This window comes from Numenius arquata, chromosome 2, assembly GCF_964106895.1.
Source record: "Numenius arquata chromosome 2, bNumArq3.hap1.1, whole genome shotgun sequence".
Taxonomy (NCBI): Eukaryota; Metazoa; Chordata; class Aves; order Charadriiformes; family Scolopacidae; genus Numenius; species Numenius arquata.
Genome location: NC_133577.1, coordinates 49,326,397 through 49,342,498, shown reverse-complemented (window position 1 = coordinate 49,342,498; position 16,102 = coordinate 49,326,397). Strand labels below are relative to the sequence as shown.

The 16,102-nt window shown below is 43.8% G+C and overlaps 2 protein-coding genes across 2 annotated transcripts in view; one reads left to right on the top strand and one right to left on the bottom strand.

The window, feature by feature from the left end:
* The window catches only part of CLIP4 (CAP-Gly domain containing linker protein family member 4), a 30,794-nt gene extending 24,733 nt beyond the window's left edge, over positions 1-6,061 (top strand). The window contains exons 13-18 of the mRNA XM_074168157.1: positions 463-603; positions 1,040-1,174; positions 3,312-3,435; positions 4,200-4,264; positions 4,897-4,969; positions 5,603-6,061. Of these exons, the coding sequence (XP_074024258.1) occupies positions 463-603; positions 1,040-1,174; positions 3,312-3,435; positions 4,200-4,264; positions 4,897-4,969; positions 5,603-5,924 (860 nt within the window). The 3' untranslated portion in view covers positions 5,925-6,061. The remainder of the gene's footprint in view (positions 1-462; positions 604-1,039; positions 1,175-3,311; positions 3,436-4,199; positions 4,265-4,896; positions 4,970-5,602) is intronic.
* Positions 6,062-14,564: 8,503 nt separating this feature from the next.
* ALK (ALK receptor tyrosine kinase) overlaps positions 14,565-16,102 on the bottom strand; it is a 327,499-nt gene continuing 325,961 nt past the window's right edge. Inside the window, exon 29 of the mRNA XM_074144531.1 lies at positions 14,565-15,269. Within this exon, the coding sequence (XP_074000632.1) occupies positions 14,565-15,269 (705 nt within the window). The remainder of the gene's footprint in view (positions 15,270-16,102) is intronic.

Below are 16,102 nucleotides of genomic sequence, written 5' to 3'. Positions count from 1 at the left end.
GTACAGATATTAATATTAATACAGTATGTAATGGAACATAGTAGGCTTTAATCCAGACAATAATTCACTCACATAACATCACCTTCGTTCCATTTCTCATCAAATCCTTTAATAGGCTGGACGCTGGAAGTGTGGGGCTATGATCTCTTATTACTAAGGCTCCCATGTTTTAATCAATATGCTTGGGACTGTTTAGAACTTTCACAGAGTAACAAAGAAGGGGCTTTTGGAGACCTCTTCCAGTGCTTAAGTGTCACCTTATTCCCGAGGCAGGGTCAGATGCGCTCCCCACAGGTAATGAGTAAATGCTGCTTAACAACCTCTAAATTTGGCTCTTCACTGTGTATTCTGCCCACTGTGGAGAACAGATACCTTCCTTCATACAGAAGCTTTCCCTTCAGCTTAATTGGTCCTTTTCAGAATATGATCTCTGAAGGATTATTTCCATTTATGTCTTTTTAGGTCTTCCTGGGTACAGCAGCTCTTCCTCTTCTACTACCTCCTTGGAAGGCAGACAGAATTACTCCAAGAAGCGGAACTCAACCGGCAGCAATAAAAAGGCAGTGACTCGAGTGTCTTCAGCCCCATCTAAAATCAGTGCTGGTACGGTCTGTTTTATTGAGGTGTGTTTTCGCAGGTGGGAGTTTAGTGCTGTATTGAGTATTTATGTAGAACTACTTGTGCTGTTACAGAATCTGAGATAGTTCAAAAAAGACACTTGGGATGTAGTTTAACTGTAAATTTACATTTGGAAACTTTAAGAAAAAGGTTTTTTTAGACCTTCTTCAGGAGGAAAGCTGTTCTTGCAGTTGGTTACCTCCGAGCTGCAGAGAAAGGGCTGTTGTCCCCAGTTTTCATGCTGAAGAAAAGCAATTCTTTGTCTAAGCAGAATTTGCAGTGTGTTGCCATGTGTTAAAGGTACGCTACGTTAGAGATAGAGGCTCTATTTACCAATCCGTCGGCTCGCTATCGAAGATGTTCTTAACTTTTTAAAAGAGGTAATGTCACTAATCTCAGATCTTGTTCTTCTGTTGAACAGGGTTGTACAGTTCTTCTGTGGCTACGAGGAAACATCCTTTTGATGAAGGAGAAATTCAGGTTGGAGACAGAGTACTGGTGGTAGGACAGAGAACAGGCACCGTTAGATTTTGTGGGACGACAAAATTCGCACCAGGTATTTGCAATACTCTTTGTGTACGTTGTAGAATCAGTATGGAACAGCTTACATGTGAGCACCTGGACATTAAGAGAACTCCATCTTTTTCCTCACTCCCTCCAAAAGAAATATTTAAATTTACTGGTTTGTTTCAAAGTTCTTTCTCTCTCCTGTGTTTCATTGAATGTATTTTTACTTTAATACAACTGCCACGAAAAAATAATGGTTTAAAGTGTGACTTATCCACTAACATGGTTTAATTAGGAGAAATATTTTGAAGTCGGAATTGTAGGTATTACTACAAAGCTTTCTGAAAATCCTCAGTCTCCAAAGTGGTATGTAGTTTATTGAGATCACGTGCTTTTACTCCTTTTTGTAGTAAGCCTTTCTGACACGGTTTGTCTCTTGCAATACCGGTACTCTTTATCATATCATATACCTTCTTGGAATCTTTAAGAGGGTAATTATGAACATTTAAATCTTAACTAACAAACCTTTAAGTCAGAGGACAGATGAAAAGTTACAAGCATTTAAGAAAGCCCCAGACCCTACCACCCTTTTCTCATCCTTCTCCCTTTCAGCTCCTCCCTCCCTTCCCTTTGCTAAAAACCACACTGCGGTGAAGCCAGGGGTTTTCAGACGGAAACTCATTTCTGAATACTCATTCTTTGTAACCAAATTCTACGTTCTTTATGTCCTTATCTATAATCTTCTTACTGCAAGAGTAATGCAAACCCAGTTGGTAAGTGTTGGTGAAAGAACTCAGTTTCAGTGAGGTCCATTTGATTGCCAGGCCGTAAGTGGCGGTTCTCTGTCCTGACACTTGGTGGCATCAATCTTTAAAAAAAACGTTAGAATGACGGAATGGGAGATTGTGGTACAAGCTATGTACTGTTTTCATTCCCGCCTCTTTCCCCAGTTTCATTGTAGCCAGTCCTTGCTTAAGATACTGTGATTAACTGGTCTGCACTCTAATGTGATCACTCTTACCTTCCTGTTGTTGCTTACAAAGTAAACAATGAGAACAGGACTGGTTTTCCAAATACACCATAACAAGTGTCAATCAGAAAGCTGTTTGACAGTGTAAGTCTCCTCCCTTCCTCCCCCCTCCCTCCTGAATCAGGGAATGAAATTTTTTGGAGAAGAACCCAGTATTGTAAGAAGCGAGGATGGAAAGATGACAAATCTTCACCGTTTGCAAAACCAGTAATTTCTAGAAAAATGTAACAGATGCATTTTTAAGTATTTCAATTTTAATGTGTATCAAAGCTCTGGAAGTTACCCGAATTTTATTTCTTTTGCTGCAATGCAGATCTTTATTTAATTCTAAAAACAGGAAGGGGAGAACTTCTGACGTCCTGAGCCCTTCTAAGTCATAAACTGTCATTCCCCAGCTTCTTGAGCTGATAATTAGAATTACCATTTTATCCAGTGCCTTAGTACCAAGTGACCTGAATTACGTTTTGAATCTTTTGGGGATGGATAGCATAAGGACTGCTAATGGAGTATGAAATTTAGCACCTTTACATAATTAGCTCACATTTATCACAGGTTATGAATGATCAAGCTTATTAACATCTTGATGCCTATTCACTGTTCTGCAGGAGATGAATTGCTGGGCCAGGTCTGATTCTCACACCCTTCTCTCAGTATCACACAACCAGCCTTCCAATCTGTATTAATTATAACTTGCTCGTTGGTGAGAAGGAATAAATTAATATCAAAACTTTAATTTTATTGTTGATGATCTCAGATGAGGCATAAACCATGTGGTCCGAGGACTAAAGAGGAAAGCTCGAACCACCACGGCTCTTCTTCCCTGGCTCCTTATTGTCAAACAGCCACTGTTGGATTCAGTAACCTTCCCTTTGTCTTTAGTATATTTATATGAAGGATTTTACCTTTTCTATATTAATTAAAATGTGAATAATTTTCTCGAAAGCATATATAAATGCTGAGATAATTCTCTTTAGATTTATTATGATATAAATTTTTGCATAGTTACACAGATAATAATAATAAATATATATATTATAAAATATCTAGACAGTTTCTAACTAAAACTTCTTTTGTTGATGTAGAGCATCTGTCTAGATGAAGAAAAGCCTGTGGTGTTTTGTTCAAAATACCATGATTTTACTGTTTTGAATTGTAGGGTTCTGGTGTGGAATTGAATTGGACAAGCCTCACGGGAAGAATGATGGTTCTGTGGGAGGCGTTCAGTACTTCAGTTGTCTTCCCAGATACGGTATATTCGCACCGCCGTCTCGTGTACAGAGGTAAGCACCGAAGCTGGTTTAATGTTTTGTGTTGCCAAACGCTTCCTTAATACTTTTCCAGCGGGAAACAAAGTTTCGCAGCAGATGCGGAAGAAATAAATGTTATTTTCTGCTAATGGAAGTTTATAACCTCCATTAAAAACCTGGTGGGTTTTAGATCAGCTTTTTGAGAGCAGAGTATAACTTGGAAATGCAGCTCCCTGTTTCTCTTGCAGCCACGTCAAGTATTTTCATTCCAGGGCCTCCCTTTCTGATACAGTCTGTGTTCATTAAACGTTACTTTCCTGACCTGATGTGCTGAGCTAATAAAAAGGTTATAAAAGGAAGTTGCCCTTGGACATGACTGGAAATACCGTTCTCATTCCAGCTGACTGCACAGAGCACCCACCACTTTGTGGTCTCTTCGTTAGGTTTCAGGAAGGCCACGCGAGGAGTACTGTGCTCATTCCTCCTGTATTTGGATCTAGTTACTCTGCCAGACGCGTTCTTGCTTCTCTTTCCTGACTGTCCTGGCTCAGGCAAACTGTTAAAGAACTTGCCTCAAAATTATATGTATGGAATAAAAGGCAAGTAACCCGAATAAACGAGTTTGCTCTGGGCACCTCTTACATACCAGCCTGATCGCAACTGAAATGTCAGTCTCTCCTGGGGGCGGAAGGGGAAGGCAAGGAATCGGGACCCAGTGTTTGACAAGAGGGACTCCAGTAGCAGGTTTGTTCAGAGTTGAGTTGAAATGACTTCTTTGTTGTGTTACTGCTTTTCAGACTAACGGGTTCTCTGGATTCCCTCACGGAGACTTCGGCGAGTAAAATAAATCACGCTTTTCCAGGTAGGAGCGTAAGAGACTGTGGTTTGGCTTAGACAGCCTGAGCAGGCTACCAGCCTACGACCAGAACCTGCCCCACAAAGCCAGCTTCTCCGAAAGCACAAGAGATTTTCAAGGAAGTGAAACGCCAGCCAATAGTCTGACCCATCCCTCCCTAAAAACGTAGCCTGCAGAAGGAGCTGGTAACCCTGTACTGACAGAAATAATTATGTCAGAGTTAAGCTTGTTGACACTCTTCCTGTAGTACTGTATTGCGTTCTAATCAGAGTTAACCGTAAATTGAACCCGCTCCTTAATCTAAACTGAGATTGACGAAGGATCAGTGTAGGGAGGGGGCCATATGAAATTACTGACGCTTTTGTGAGATACTTGATGCGGTTATTTTTCTTTTTCCTTATCTAAGCTTTTTGTGAAAAGGCTGCTTCAAATTACCCTTGTTTGCTTTGTTTCATTTCATTTCTGTCCTCTCTGAAAATTTGGACGTGTTACGGACACCTCCTTTCATGAGAAGTTTCATCACTTAATTTTTCCAATTGGAGGGGAGAACGTGTAGTGAATGTAGTGGAAGCAGGGTAAAAGAGAGCACAAATAATAGCAGTTCATAAACATTTGGGTTTTTTTTCCTTTCCACTAAGGTTTTAGACGCAGCCTAAGCACCACTTCTGCATCTTCACAAAAGGAGATAAACAGAAGAAACTCCTTTGTCAGGTGAGTGTCTGGAGTTTCGAATGTTTGGGTGAGCTGCCTGTTGGCTTTACTGTTTCTTGTTCAAAACAAAAATCTTTATGCCCGTAGAGTATCCAGACTTTTATATGCTTGTTTTTTTCCTTCCAAACCAGGCCATTAAGTAGACTATTTTTCGGTGGGTATCCAGGAGTATAGTCCTGCAATTCAGGTTGGCATTCATCCAGTCGTTCGTTGCTGCATGTTGTCCAAATTCTTGTGTTGTCACCCAGCTGGGTGAGGTTCAGGGTGTCTTGCTGAAGGACTCCGCTTTGTCCTGGTGATCCTGATTGATACTTACACATTAGAAGTTGTTTGGGCTAAACTCTTTCAAGCCCCTAATAAAAAGTACTGGTAAATTAAGCAGTACAGAACAATCACCCACGGCAAATACTGTAGGTCAGGTGAAAGGAAATTGATTTTCCCAGTATTTCAGCCCACCGTGTGTACTGGCCTGGATGTTATTACACATTTTGCTAGTGACCCGAGATCAAACCCAATTTTTTAAAAAAGAGATTTGAGTGTTTTTTCCCATGCACTTCATTGAATTACAGAGTTGCCCTGGATGTTTTATAGAAAAAAATACTTCTCCCCCCTCCCCCCCTTTTTTCTAACTAGATCCAAGAGCTCTGTGTTACGGCGCAGCTGGAGTAATACCCCTACAGCTCACCCTGAGGGCCCAGTGAAGCTGCATGAAGGCTCTCAGGTCCTTCTCACCAGCTCCAACGAAATGGGGACAATCAGGTACATTGGTCCTACGGACTTTGCGCCGGGGATATGGCTCGGACTTGAACTCCGAAGTGCCAAGGGGAAGAACGATGGCTCTGTGGGGGAAAAGCGCTACTTCACCTGCAAGCCAAACCACGGGGTCTTAGTTCGACCCAGCAGAGTAACCTATCGAGGGATTAACGGGGCAAAACTCGTAGACGATATTTGCTGAGCCAAAATGCGCTCGTGCCATAGGAAATCAGTATTTTAAAGCACACAAGAAGCCCATCTAGAACGCAAACTTATTTTTAAATTATTAAATCTGCATTTGCATTTTACATATAAATATAAATAAAAGTACATATATGTATGTGTGTGAATATATAACATATATTTTAATATATTTATATATAAAAATATATAGAGATAAAAAAAGTTCAGTTGCATTAACTTCAAAACCACTAGTTCTGTTTCTCCTACTGAAACAGCCCTCGTCTGGGAAGGTTATTGCAAAAGCATCTTGGGTTTGAAATGCTGCGTTATTTGGGTAAGGTTCCCGTTAGAGAACGGGAGTCTCTCCAACGGTCCCTAAAGTTGCTTTGTGATTCATGCAGTATTTAAACAATTTTCCTCCCTGCAGTAACGAACTGATAATGCTTTGCACATTGCCTGCTTTTCTGACAGAGGAGGTGGTTAATGAGTGACATTAGTCTGGTTACCAGGCACTTTGTCAATTCCAATACCAGCTGCTAGCAATAAGCAAGCAAAAAAAAAGTAATAAAATAATCCCCTTTTCAAGCAGTTGTGAAGTATTTTTACATTTTATCATTCAGATCCCTCCCCTTCCTTCCCCCTCCTGTTCTCCCCTCCAGAACGCAAAAGGGCTGATAAATACAAGGAGTTGCAGTTATCCCAGAGAACAGCAGCAATTAAATAAAAAGCCTTTTAAAAAAAGCACAAATAGGCTGCATGTCAGTCGGTATAGTAGAAAGCACTTTTTGTTGTATGCATTTGTATAAGAAGCACTCTTCAAAATAACGCACTTTGCGCTCTCCTGGAGAGCTTTCCCTCATTTTTAAAGACTTTTTTTGTTTGGTGTGCTGCGGGCTATGAGTATCACGGTTTTTAAATGCAAATAAACCCAGATTGGAACTACACTTAATAGCCTCATTGTGTATCAAGTCTGTATAAATACAGCATAGTAATTCCTGCCAGTGGTATGGATCATATGCAGGGTTTTCGAGTGAGCTATTAACATTATTTGATTTTGTTTGTGATACGTGGTTCTTTCTGTTTTTCCTTTGGAGCAGTTTCCAGTATAAATTTCTTGTAAGAGTCTTACGATAAATTAAGGATAGTTTTAGGTACAGCGTTGTTAGCACACCTTGATGTGACATTATCTGCATATCAGCCTTTTAAAACAACTAATGTTATGTTCGTGTTTTAAACATATAATGTATTTTAATTGCTCAGCATCTGTAAACGTTATCTTACCAGGGGTTTGTGTTCCAGAACAGTCATTTTCTTCTTAAATGATCTGCTTGCTCTTATCTACTTGAAGAAGTGAAACTTTAAATTACATCTTAATATCCTATTTTTAGACTGAATTCTGCTGCTGTTACTTTCATTTAAATATTGCTATTTTTCCTGAGCTGTATTTAAAATAATGTGTATTGTAGTCTAAATTATGGGAATTTTTAATTGAATATAAAAGCTGTAAATTTTGAATGTAAAAAAAATATTAATGCTTTATATTTGAAGATGTAGATACTCAGTGATGTACTGAACTTTACTTTGTCCGGTGTCTGTTTCTTGCTGGTATTAGTAAAGTGAAACCCTGGTGACGAGTCCCGCAAAAAGACTTTTCCTTAGGTCGGTGCAGAATGTACATCCTCTCACTTCTGCTCTTAGGTACAAATTTGGCCAACAGGATACAGGCTGGAACAGCAACTGCGGAATAGGAACCCCAGGTTTTTAGATCGGCTGGCTCTTTGGGATGGAACTGCCAAACAAAGTGTTCACACAGCACGGTTCACTGGTTTGTCCCACCTTGGGCGCCTGGCCATTTCTGTGACGAAATGCTCGTTATCAGAAATGCCGGGTTTTTTTCTGCCTGGCAGGACGGAGTGGATGGAACTGCTTTATCCAATGGGTGGGAGTTCTCCAGGAGGTACGGAGGGGATTGCGTGCGGGTAAGGCAGCGAGCTCAGGCAGTTTGTCATAGTCACACCATTCCTGTGTGGCCTGTCTTGCACAGGTGAAGGAATATATGGGAATCACCTCTTCCCAGGAGTTTGCCGATTCCCTGGTAACTCTTTTTTCCTCCAAGGGTGTCAGGCTGCACCTCCCACAGCTCTGTAGCTACACCCAGTTCAGCTGGAAGCAGGTTCTCGGTGGCCGGGGCTAGCAAGGACCATAGGACTTCATCGGATCCTGCTTGATGGGTAGAGAAGAGGGCAGAGATGCTCTCTGAGCGTCGGTGTAGTGCGCTTTTCTCTTCAATTTCAGCTTCAGCTACCTGAAAACTTCTGAAAGCTCTGGCTCTCATCGGGTTAAGAGGAGCAAAAGTCAGGACTGTTATCAGCATGGAGCTGTTTCGGTAGCACTAAGAATCTACCGCGAGGAAGCAAGAAGCACTGTAAATTTGTGTGGCCTGAAACAGAAATAAATCAGTTCTCTCCATTCCAGAAAGGATTACCGATTGCTGTCTTCAGGTTGGTGATGTGAAGGGATTTGTGCTTCCCTAAATCCAAGGTAAGTTGCCATAATCCTTTCCTCTAACTCTTGCAGGAGGACACTGTGTCATAAAAATATTTCTGAAAATAACTGGCAGTGAAGTTTGAAATTTGGTGCTGTGCTGAGGTCTGTACTATTGCAGCCCCAGACTCATTAGAAAAAAGGCAAATGATCCTCAAAGTCCCTATAAACTGTATAAATAAAATATTATCTGGTTTATAAACAAATAAACAGATGGTCCCCAGAAATTCCGTGCTGCCTCTGGAGACTTAGAGGCTTATCCTTGTTCCACAGCGTATCTCTGGGGCCCAGTTTCAGAAAACGTGCTTCTTCAGTGCACTCAGCAATGAAATCTTTCAAGCTTTGTTGGACACAGGCTGGAAAGGAGAGGTCACAGGTGTGACAGGAGGAGGAGAACTTTCTTGACTTGTCCCAGGATGGGGAATTCATTCCTAGTGAGTTCAGTCCAGTTGGATTCCATGATCATTTTGCAGATGGTGACAGTGGTGGTTTGCTGGGCAGGGAGCCTGTAGTTTTGAAGTGGTGTTCTCCAGCAAGATCTGAGGCAAAAGGATCCAAAATTGACACTGCGGATTTGCAGCACAGAACCTGGTTTCTCTGTGACGCTGTTGCATCGGTGGCAAGTCAAGTCTGGCATTTACCTTGTGGCTTTTACAGAGTTCAGATTTAGCAGAAGCCACATCAAATCACCAGGCAGAAACTGAATCTGTCCATGAAAGCCACATAACGCAGTACCCACCTGCACCCTTTTTCCTGCCCTGCTGCAGACAGACAACTCTGGAAAAAATGGAAATTAGAGCAAAAATTCCTAGCCAGCGCTGGATCCAAACCAGTACGGTGGTGGCTGTACTCCCAGGAGAGCTCCCTCCTCCGTTAATGCAAGGAGGAACCGAAGTGGGGGCAAAACGGAGGGAGGGGAGAGATTCCTGCCAGATTCCTGCTCAGGAAAAAAAAATCTTGTTAACTGAATCACAGCGCTGTGCTGCAGGAGAATGAGCATGTGGATAAGCAAGTGAAGGAGAATAAGATTTATAGGTAAGTCAGTCCTAATTTCAAGGCCCATTTCTTGAGAAAGCAGCTACCTACGGCGTAGGAATGCTATGGGCAGGGGGAAAAGGTGAGGCTTTCAGGGCTGCCTCTTCCCATGTTTGTTACAAGATTCAATACTGACATTCCACGGCATTAAAATACAGCTTATAATTAGACCTACTCAAAGAAAAATCCTATTAACTTTTCAGAATGAAAACACCCAAACGCTCTCTTCAACCATATACTTTGTTCTCTCCTGTAGGTAATAGCCAACCTTGGTGGTTCCTAATAGAAGGAACAGCCCTTTTCTCCATAAGAAACTTGGACATGTGCAGTGCAAACAAGTCTCAAACACCTGCGGCCACTCAGAAAAGTTTTATATTTCTGTGCCTTTACCATGTTAAAACTGATGCCCAGAGACCTCCCTCGGTTATTGCAGAAGTGACCTGACAGCGATACAATCATTACACAGCTCAACGCAGAAAGCCAGCTACAGTCATTTTATTTGTCTTCATGCCTTGTGGTTCACTACACTTGTTTACAATACAAAGACACCAGTCAATACAAAATACTCAATGACCATATATTAGTATTTTTCTTCATAGTATCCCTGAAGTGCACAGGCCCTTCCTTTATAAACAATGTTGCATAAACTGCTGTACATGAGACAGACACTCCTATAATGTAGCTTTTGTTACTAAAAGAAGCCAGATGCAGACAATTTGGACGTTTTCCTGTGACGGGTTTAACTTTGGGACAGACAAAGGGTGATGTCTTTGCTGCTGTGAAAGGCTGTTTTATGCTATTCCTGTGTCAAGGTTCTTGTCACCCAGACGACAGGCCCAGTGACAGGAGCAGACATGCAAAGTTAAATCCTTCGGAGCCCGTTTCAGACCTCGTGCATCACGCAGGGTGGGCACCACGCCGAGCCCGCGTCCTTCTGTGAGCACAGGGGGAGGGAAGCCAGGGGACCCGCAGTACCTGCACCTTCTCTGGTCCAGCAAAGCCCCTCTCCTGCCCCTACTCCTTCCGCTGCCCCTCCAGGAAGCACAACCACCCAAACATCTCACCTCGCTTCATTTCCAGGCCCGCGATGGAGAAACAAGGGTCAGTAACCAAAAGGAAGATGAAGGGACAACTGGCAAGGCAGATAACCAGGCAGCCCAAGCTAGTGTACCTCCAGCAGCGTACAGAATCGGAAACCTACCTAACGTCTACAGGAAACGGGGAACGTCCACGTGGAAACAAGCCATTTTCAGAGTATGAGAGGGGTAGCACAGGATCTTCCCAGTCATACTTGACATCCTGTAGATCACACTGCGTCCCGCTTTGCCACTGTAGAGGAAGACACGTAAGACCAGAGTGAAAATCTTGCCAGTGAAGATTAACAGGCTTAAAAACAAGTTCTCTAAAAAATTTACATTGTCTGAATAGATTTTTTTTTAAAAATAAGTCATAGACAAAAATGGGTAAGAGGGTTAAAATAACTTGAGTATTTGTTTTTTTCTCCTACAAGACAGCCTGGCGTGGAAGGGTTAATAAGGGAATTTGGGATTTACACATGCCAGGGTGCTTTGGTCTGGTGAGCTCTCGGTGACTTACTGAAGCCCCTTCTGTTCCCTGCAGCTCTGAGAACTCGACAGGTGAATCTTTCTAGACACAGAAATTAAAAATTCCTAGTTCACAGCTGGACAAAACGCCCTTGCTAATGGGTGTACAGCCCTAGGAAATGGGCCAGAATGAAACCACTAGAAATTGGAACAGAGGAAATATGAACACTTCCAGCTGTTGTAAGAGAAATGCTAAAATAAATGCTGTAAAGTACCTTCTTGTACAGAATTTAAGCCACAGCCTCCTTACAACTGTGTCGAGTGCGTTACTTGGCTCTTTACACACACACACACACACACAGGGTCTGTAACCCCTGAGCTGCAGCAGTTATAGAGGAACCGGTATCATTAAGGGAAACTTTCTCCACATCGTCCCAGGGATACAAATAAAATCTCACATTGTCACTGAAATCTTGGCAAGGCTTTGGCAATAGGACAGACGCTTAAAGTCAAGCAAAGCAATTGCAGAATGACCAGGAAACTACCTTGGATGCAGCCTGCACACGAGTAGCAGTGCATCTGTCAGTGCAAGCAATTAATTAGTGGAAATCATTTGTCATTGAGGGTATTATTTGTTTTCTAAGAAAGAGGACCCTTGTTTCTGAGTGGCAAGATTTGATTCGCATCAATATTTACAAAACAATTTTTGCAGACATGGGTGCTGTGCTTGGAGAGCACACAGGGGTGTGTGCGCACCAAAGGCTCGCTGTGGGAGAGCTCGGAGATGTTATGGTTTTTACGTTAAAAATAAGCCCAAACTAGATTCCTGAATTCATCTGAATTCCAAGGGGGAGAGGGGGCTGTTAAAAAAAACGAAGCCTGACACACCAAAAAAAACCAAACCAAAAACCAAGTCTCAATAAAGCATTTTACACTGGAGGCAGAAAGGAAGCTGACTTCTTAAAACCAAAGGCTAACGCTGAACAGTATTTCAGTGCCCCGGACCCAGCAGACTGGAGAATTTCAGTAGTAATTCACCGTTTCCCCTGACCAGAATTACCTTCTCACATATTCCACAGGTAAGAAGCAGTAACGTATTAAGCGCCTTCATTTTTTACAACTCCCGTTCTGCAAGAGTATTTCAGCTGAAATTCTAATAAACCAACTGCACGGCACAAGCCGTAGAGCAGCGATCGCACTCTCACCACGGCTGGGGAAAGCCTTCCCCCCCTCTTCGCCCCCACAAACTTCTAATCACCTCTTGCTGCTCTTGCTTTTAAAGCTTCTTCAGAAATGCTGCCTTTAACATCATTACCTGGCAGTTTATCTGCAGCTGTGCAGCATCAGATCCAAGAATTAGTAATTTCAGTTAATCAACGATCGTTAACTTTGCAACTTTTTGTTCCTACATATTCTTTAAGGACACTCCTCAGTCAGATTCTGTCCTCGGACCCACGTAAGGGGCAGCAAAACAGCATGCTCCTACACAAAGAGGAGCTAAAGAAAACAATGAGGAGCTTCAGTCCTTCTGGAAAATGAGAAAGCAGGAATATTTAAATGAAAATTGCTATTTTATGTGAATAATACACTAGTGTAAGACATTGTTCTGGTAGTGCTTCCCTCCTGAATTAATCAGCTTCCCTGAGACTCTAAAAAACTACCGTATTGAAGTTACTGAGCTAGAAAGAGAGAGACCAGTGTGACACTAACAGTTCTAAGCTGCACAGAATCCCTCCCTGGTGGCTATTCCATGACGAGAGCTGCGAGCCCCATGACCTTGCAGATCGCAAATATTCTCAGTTGAAGCTGAAGAAGCCTGGGCACAGCAGAACACCCGAAACGTCTCCCTCGTTATCCCCACCAAGCCAACGCTGCGATGGATCCCCAGCAGACAAACACAGAACTGGGATCAGCCCCTACCTCAGGCTTCCCGACACAAGAAATTTTGGTTTCCCGCACACAATTTTGGCATTCATCTAAAAAAAAGTATTTTAATTCTGCGTATCAGAGGTGTCAGAAAGGCAGGTCAGGAGACCACACTGACCTCCCCCCTCTTAGGTTTTTTTTTTTTTCCAAGGGTGGTGGCCTAACCCAAACCCTCCAGTTTCAGTCTGCATAGCCCAAAGGTTGGGAGTACGTATCTGCGGATTCTGGTTTGTTCCCTTATGAAGACTTACCTCAATGTTTGGATCCAGGGCCAGATTCGGATTCACTTCACTGAAACGAAGAGTCTCGGACTAAAGAATGCCTTCACGGTCCTTTGCTGATGCTCCAGTACACCCATTTCTGTGGAAACAGGCGCCCCTTTTTGGGATAGCGTTCATGTTAAAACAGCTCCTTGCAACCCTAAGTTGAAGTTACTAATGCACATCTTTACACGTGAATTATTTCCTACATCTATGTTTTGACAATACACTTAACTGGAGTATTTTTCATGCACAAGGTGTACAAAATGAGTCAATGCAGTGTTTGTCTTTAGACCACTATCATACATGTCTTTTGTTAAAGAAACAAGGGCTCTAAACCCTTCAAATACGGACAATGTCTGGCATCCAGATTGTGGCACGATTGTAGTCTTCTGCCTTTATGTTGTTGTTTGTAGAGGGGATGTCAGAGGCTGTTGTAGACCTTGGAGGTTCCTGGGTGGCTGTCCACAGTCAGGACAGGTGGAAGCTTCTCTCACGACCACAGTCCTTTAAAACTTCATCTTGGTTCCACTTCGACATGCACAAGTTCTGCATGGAGGACATTCCTACTTTTGTAGGACAGGAGGAATTTTAAAGGGCTTTACTCAGTTTTCGTGCTTAAACACAGGAGAAGAAAGAAAACAAAAAACCCAGCCAAACACCCCACCAGCCCACCCCAGAATGCCTCACAGCACCTACACCCATCCTCTACGCTCCCTCTCCTCTCTTCCAAGTGATGGAGTACGACCAGTGGCTCTATTGCCCTGCCAACGCCCCCATAACCGCTGCGCACTCAAGGACTTGAAGACTGGACTGTAGCTGGAACACGACTTAGGAACGTGCCATCGCGTCACCATTCGGTGCCGTCGCGTCCTTTTTTCGGATTTGGAGAGAGGACGCTCTCCCCAAACCCACTGTGGGAGTGGTGTCTCCAGGTGTTCCACAGCAACCACAAACCATGGAAAAACCCCAGACATGAAACACTCAAGGTGGTGAGCGGCAGCCTGACACGGAAGCAAAGAACGCACAACTGAGAAAAAGCTCACGGGAAGGGCATGACGACAACCATGCAGATGAGGTGATGCGACAGCAGCTGGGCCTTGCAGGGCCTGAACATCTGTTCCCTTTATCCTCCCTCCCCCTTGGTTCTTTTCCTCTATTGGGGCTCCGGTGATTTGAAGCCTCTCGGGTTCATTGAAATTACAGCTTCGAGGGTGGCACTTTTGGAGCAGGTTGGCACAAAATGGAAGGTAACGGCATCCGATCCCTCGCTCGTGGTGTGTTGGGTAACAGGACATCTCTTCAAGGCTCGGGGGCCACAGGGGGAAAAGTCAAGAGGGTTGAGGGCTCTCAGGGCCCCTGCTGGGTTATGTGGCTCTTGTTTCTAAGGATGGGGTCCTCGTAACTGCCAGCGCCAGGTGGCGCGGAGGCTTCCAAAGGTAAGCCCTGCTGTTGGTATCCATAGTTGACATTCCCACAGGGGAAGTGGCGGAGCCTAAAGAGAGGCACTTCTTTAACGCTTGCTGTTAGGGAAGATGGCTCTAGCAGCAGGGAGGAGCCTGGCAGCCTCCCAGTCACAATGTTGGGCCCCACAGTACAGTTTCCTTCCTGTCCCAAATTCTCCCTCTCGGGCATCTCCTTCTCCAGCAGAGAACTGGTTTTGCTGGCCTGCTTCTCCGCAAACCAGGAACCGTAGGTTGGATTCCAGAGGTTGGTGGGCTTGTTTCTGGAGCCCCGGCTTTTGTGCAGCTCCGAAGGGGGATTGGACTGGGCATAGGCCATGTTGATATGTCCCCCTGCTGGGGCCGACTGCACCTTCCCCAGCACCGGTGGTTCCAAGGCTCCCGCTTTCCCGAGAGGTTTTCCAGCAGTGATGGCTGACGGCAGGGGCGGTGGAGATGGCAGAGCTTGCTTGTCGTCCTTTCTGTCTTGGTGTCTGGCGACCAAGAGAGGAGGAATTCCTTCCGGATCGTCGGGGCGCATGGCTACCTTCTCCTCCTCCTCAGCTGATGGGCCATATTCTACTGGCAGAGCAGTGTTGATGACATCTGGATCCTGCCGGAGAGAACAACGAGAATTTCTCAAAGCCTGCTGCTACCATGCATACGTGGACTTGATGAAAAACCCGACACATCTGACAGCAGTCACGCTACAATCACAGAGCATCGTTCCCACCTTCCAGGAGCTGTGAGATGCAGCAGGATACCCTTAAAATCAAACTCTTTAAAAAAAATAGCAACCCTAAAACTCACCACAGAACAGCAGAGGCACAAAAACAATGAAAACCATTTTTTATGTGTAGCCAGATTTCCTGTGGGAATGTTGTTTTGGAATCTATATCATCTCCAAGTTCATAACATTCTTATATTATATTGAGAAAGTTTCAGCCATGAAAGTATTGTCTCCACACAACAAGGGAGGAAGGGGAACGCAGAGAGAAGGCAATACTGGCAGACCCCCTGAAGCCTGAATCCATAGGGACTGTGGTTCTGAGCTATTTAAACAGTTTTGAAAATTGAACTGAGAGAAAATGCAGTGATCTGGGCAACCTTTAATTATTGCTGGATGCCATGGCAAGCTATAGAGAGCAGAAAACAACACCTCCCAATCCCAGGATCCAAACTCATGTGAAAACCAGACCAAGCCTCCCGAACAGTGAGGGAAAGTAAACGGACCGAGGTAAATAACTGTGTGAGGCCACACAAGAAGCCTGAGCTGATGTGGGCAGCAAAACATTTCCCAAGCTAGTTCACTCATAAGCTAAAAACGGTGGTAAAAAAGAAATCAATCAGATTTCAGCCTAGAAGGGCAGCCACATCCTTTCCTCGTTGCCCAGCCTTAGAATCCCCACTGCTTTAGCACGGCTGTCTCCACCTGCCCTCTCCAGC